This window comes from Mastomys coucha, unplaced genomic scaffold (genome assembly GCF_008632895.1).
Source record: "Mastomys coucha isolate ucsf_1 unplaced genomic scaffold, UCSF_Mcou_1 pScaffold1, whole genome shotgun sequence".
Classification (NCBI taxonomy): Eukaryota; Metazoa; Chordata; class Mammalia; order Rodentia; family Muridae; genus Mastomys; species Mastomys coucha.
Window position 1 is genome coordinate 28,988,509 of NW_022196891.1, and position 5,182 is coordinate 28,993,690.

The following is a 5,182-nucleotide window of genomic DNA, read 5'->3' on the forward strand; positions in this document are numbered from 1 at the left end:
GTATATGTATATGTATATGTATATGTATATGTATATGCTATATTTTTAGTGTTATCTGGAACAAATTTTGTCTAAATTTGTTCCTCTCCCTCTTCTTGTACAGTACTTTAAGTAGTTAAGTTCTTTCGTATTTGCTCCTCAGGAGAAGTTGAGTAAGTATTGAATGAAAGTATTGGGGCTGGAGAGATGGCTCCGTGGATCAGAGCATGGACCTGAGTTTAATTCCCAGCGCCCAGTGGTGGCTCACAACCATCTGTAACTCCAATTTCAGGAGAACCAGCACTTTCTTCACTTTCTTCTGACTTCTGTAACACGTGGTACACATACAGATACAGGCATTCGTACAGATAAGATAAAAAAATAAAAAGAGCAAGTCTTTGTTGAGCCTTATGAAACTTAAGAAAGGCTTCTAACATTCATCTTGCAGCAGAGAAAACATGCCTCATAAGCTCAAGTGGCTAGTGTTCCTTGTCCCTGTCAAAATGTCAGGCCTGTCACCGTTCCCCCTTTGACCTTCACTTCCCCTCAAAGCGGTGTTCAAGGGCACAATGAGGCAGTTTTTTTAAATCAGGAAACCGAGGCATGGAATCGGGTAACTTGCCACAGGCCACAGAGCTGAGGGAGCTAGATTAAATACTGCAGCGAGTGAAAAGACATGTCTTTGGGAAAACTCTCAAGTCTCATGTCTTGAAACTGGTGCTACTCAGGGGCCATTGAAAAACAAAAGAGAATGCACACGTGCCTGCTAGCACACGTGCCTGCTAGCACAAGCGTATGCTTGGAAGAGCCAAAGCTCAGACCCAGTAAGACACAACCTTCATGCTCCAGGGCTGTCCCCCGCCTCCTGGGTCCTTTACCTTGTACAGCCAGCTCAGCACTGGCATAGATGGTGCCATGCTTGTTTTCTGCCACACACTGGTACATGCCGGAGTCCTCCAGGCTCAGCTTAGAGAATCGCAGGTCCCCAGCCAAGACCTCCACCCGGTTCTGTGCAGAAGAGCCAAGGCAGGGCAAGGGAATCAGGACCATTGCAGGACAGGGAGGGGCCGGGGGTGGTGGTGGTGGTGGTGGTGTGCTGCAGAGGCTGTAAGCTAAGAGCCTTCAGGATAAAGGTTCATGAATAGAGTCTACTTCAGGGCTGCCTGGTACTTCAGGTCTCTCGGAGGCTAGATTACGATTACATCTCTAGTTGATGGTGGGATCCCAGATCTCTGTGATGCTACGCAGGTGACCCACCTGTGGCCATGTATCTCTCCATGAGAAGAAGCACCAGAACTTCCCAAGACCCCTTGGTTGACCCCGCAGGGTAAGAGGGCCAGGCAGCAGATGAGGGTGGTCGTGTGGACTCCTTGTTTTCCTACCTGGGAGGCCAGAGGCTCCCCGTTTCTCAGCCAGCGCACCATGGGCCGGGGTTTGCCTGCTGCTGCACAGCCCCAACGTAAGTTGGAGCCAATGTCGGCTTCTGTATCTGAGATCACCTTTAGCCACTCAGGCTGAGCTGTGGGGAAGAGAGAAATAGGAAATTATAAGGCCGCAGTATCTGTCAGTGACAGCAGAGAGCGCTGTTGGTATTCTGGGCTGGAGAGGACAAAGAATCGGAGGCAGGGAAGCTGGCACTCTATGGTCGTACCAGCGGCTGCTTTCGCAACTAAATCTTTTGAAAGCCCTGTGTGCTTTTTGTATGCCCCTACTGAGCTCTGAGATGGCCTCTCCAGCTATGCTTGGTAGTCCTGGCTAGGGTCAGAAGGCTCAAGTAGGAAGGAGGTCCCCCCAGTCTCTTGGATTTTCGTACAGCTTCCTCAGGGGAGAGGGAGATGTCCCCAGCTCTGTACCTTGCACGATGATGCGTCCCTGGACAGTGTCACGGCCCTTGGAGTTCTCTGCCTCACACTCATAGGTACCCTCATCTTCAAAGCTCACGCTGGGGATCTGCAGGGTGGGCTCTGCTGTGGCCCACTGAGGGGACAAGGAACCGTCCACTTTGCGCCACTTGATCCTGGGAACAGGGCTGAGAGGGGAGAAAGAGCCAGAGGGGATGAGCTGAGCTGAACGTGTTCTGTGCTCACACTCGCAGGCCCTCCTGAAGCACCGGACAAGGTGAAGGGGCCTCCTGCTTGGGAGGGGACAGCCGGGAAGAAGGCACAAACAAGACTAGGAACATAGGCTTTTACAGGTCCCCTTTATCCTCACCCCACTTTTCCAAGGCACGTTAGTTATTAGTAATTTGTACATTAAAATGGGCTAGGGAACCATTGGGTGTAAGGCGTCAACATGCTACCCCGCCAAATGCTCCTTTATACATGTTTCCTGGAAGCTCAATAGCTTCCCACACAGCAGTAGACAGGGACCCCTGCTCTAGTGGATCAGTTTTCCAGGACAGCAAGAAAGAGAAGCAAGCCTCTCCGTTGTAATTTGTGAAATGCCTAATGTAACATTCGTGCCACACCTGTTAAAATGCCAAGCGCCACTCTCATGGCCTGGTATCCACTGACCCATCTGATCTTTGTAACAATCCTACAGGGCAGGTACCGTTACCATGACCATCCATCAGTCATAGAGCTGAGATAGGAGGTCATTTGCCTGAGGTCTCCCAGCCAGCCAGCTGAGCTTTGAGCCAGCAGGATGGGGTTGGCACACTCTTTTTTCTGCTGCTAGCCCTGGGTGCTCCTCAAACTACCTAGGACTGCCATTTACTGTTGGGAGGACTACACAACTCCCTCATGCCTATAGAGTCCCCCCCCCCCAGTGTGTGTATGTGTGTGTGTGTGTGTATGTGTGTGTGTATGATATCTCACTGGCAGAACTTGTTTCATAGGTGATGCCAGTTTTGTGCCCAGGACCCTGTTAGTCTATTGACTTTGTTTTCTCTCATTCTGGGATCCCTCCTGCTCCTGAGGGGCTTTGAGATGAAACCCTACCTGGGCCCAGGACACTCTTGTCCCTGTGGTACTTACTTCCCGAAGGCAAAGCACTCCAGGGTGATCTGCTGCCCAACCAGTGCATAGGTCTCTGGGGGGAACCGGGCTTTGATACTAGGAGCAAAGAGCCGGGGATCTAGGGAGAGAGAGAGAAAGAGAGAGAGAGAGAGAGAGAGAGAGAGAGAGAGATGGTGTGAATCACACACAAAGGACTCCAGGGAGGTGCTCTGTACTGGGGCCCATGCCTTCCAAAGTTCTCAAATCTCCGAATAAACATTCCCTTTTCCGTGGGGGCCTGAGATCTGAGACCTGGCAGCGGGACTTCATACACCCTGAGCTGCAATTCATAGGCTTGGTGGAATACCATTTCCCCAATGCCTATTGACCCTTTCAGCCCCCTCCACTACCCTAGGTCCTGACCTTCAGCAGCCAGGTTGAGCTGCGCGAATTTGCTGAAGACACTCTTGGTGGAGAAGTCCAGGTGGCTGGTAGCCAGGCAAGAGTAGTTGCCCAGGTCGGAGGCATTGGTGCGGGCGATATACAGGTTCCCTGTGGTCTGGGACACGAAGTGACGCCCATCCGTCGGGATGAAGTTGGGGAACTCATTGAGGAGCCAGCGGTACGACAAACCTGGAAAGGAAGGAGTCTGAGGAAACGAGGGTGTGCTGGGATCACAGGCAGTCTGGGCAGGACCCCAAACATGCTGCAAGCTCTGTCTTCTCATGAGAAGGGGCTGGGGGTGTAGAGGGAAGAGATGACTGGTGCTCTTTCCTCACGATGCCAGGTACTGTGAACACACTCTCAGTCCTGCTAGGAAATTGCAGAACCGTTTCAAGCTAAGACTTACCACCTCCTGTTCTGGTTTTCCTCTTCCGTGCTAGCATCCAGAAGTCCTTTGTGGTCCACTCCCCCTCCCAGTCTTGCACTGGCCCAGGATCCCTACTTACCTGGGTAGTGGGCAGGTGGGTTACAGGGCAGCATCACCCCCCAGCCCTCGTGGGTTTTCACGGGGTCTCTCTCCTCCTTGGAGAATTCCTGTAGAACTGGAGATGGAAAGCAGGGCTCAGGCAACCATCTTCAAGCATGCAGCTCCCCAGTTCCTTCTCCGTGGGGGGAAAAAGCAGTTGCTAGCATGCCATTTTGCTGGCAGGAAAGCCTGGCTCGAGACTGCCACCACCTGTCCTTCCTGGGAACCTTTTCCTGGCCCCATCTACCCACACCCAACATCTTGGCTCCCATGGATCTCACAGCCGAAGCGGAGGACAGCTTCTTTGCTGACGACAGTGCCCACTGGGTTGGAGGCTAGGCACTGGTAGACACCAGCATCCTGTGCTTTGGTGGGGCTCATGATGACCAGGTTGCCCCCCATCAGCTGGTGACGGGAGCCAGGTTCCAGGTTCATATCTGTGCCGTTCATCTTCCACCTGTAGCAGGGATGAAGTGGGGATGTGACTTCAGGCCTCAGTGGGTAAGGCTGGTGTAAAGGAAACTGGTATGGCTTCCCAGGGCCTCCCCGCTCCACTCTCACGGCTGGGACCTCACCTATAGGTGGCTGGAGGGTTAGCTCGGGCACGGCACGCCAGCGTCACCTGATCTTCTGCAGACTCCTCTGGGAATAGCAGGCCAACAGGTTGCTCTTCAAAGACGGGTCCAAAGGTAGCTGGGGTTCCTTGGGCAAAACTCCATCCTGCAAACAGGGGGTACCACTATAACCCCAATGTCTGAGAGGAAGTCCAACGTCAAGGGCACAACTTAGTGGAGCCGCATCCTTTCCTGCGTGGTCTAGTAGGTGGCTATGGGCCACTTGTGGCTATTGAGGGTTTAGAATGTGTCTAAGGAACCAAAATTTAAATTTAATTAAATTAATTTAAACAGACTGGGCAGGCCCATCAATTTACATTGGCGTATTCACTCACCCACCAACAGTCACATATTAAGTACTTGCTGAATCCCTGGAACTGGGCTGTCAAAATGAATCAGGCGCATGGTCCCTTTCTTTAACGGGCTTTGCAGTCCAGGGAAGGAAATAGAGAATGGACAGTACAGGGTGCCATGTCGCAGAGTGCTTTAGGAACAAGTTTTGGTGAGATTCTCAGGAAATCTCACACAGCTGAGGCCCACGAGAAGTCACAGGCAGGAAAGGGTGTTGTGTGTTCCTGGAGTCCAGTGCCCTCCTAAGGCATTGTAATCCAGTGAAACTCATTTGGGGGCTGGGTTGGCTCTCCTACTGGCTGTATCACCTTGGGCAAGCAATAGCCCTCCTC

The 5,182-nt window shown here is 52.2% G+C and overlaps 1 protein-coding gene across 5 annotated transcripts in view; it reads right to left on the reverse strand.

Moving 5' to 3' along the window:
- The window catches only part of Cntn2 (contactin 2), a 30,109-nt gene that overhangs the window by 13,054 nt on the left and 11,873 nt on the right, over positions 1–5,182 (reverse strand). For all 5 annotated transcript variants that reach the window (XM_031382309.1, XM_031382273.1, XM_031382282.1 and 2 more), the window contains 8 exons: positions 4,461–4,605; positions 4,167–4,342; positions 3,866–3,961; positions 3,339–3,548; positions 2,955–3,054; positions 1,833–2,008; positions 1,362–1,498; positions 858–987 (listed from right to left, as the gene is read on the reverse strand). In XM_031382309.1, coding sequence (XP_031238169.1) covers positions 858–987; positions 1,362–1,498; positions 1,833–2,008; positions 2,955–3,054; positions 3,339–3,548; positions 3,866–3,961; positions 4,167–4,342; positions 4,461–4,605 — 1,170 coding nt within the window. The remainder of the gene's footprint in view (positions 1–857; positions 988–1,361; positions 1,499–1,832; positions 2,009–2,954; positions 3,055–3,338; positions 3,549–3,865; positions 3,962–4,166; positions 4,343–4,460; positions 4,606–5,182) is intronic.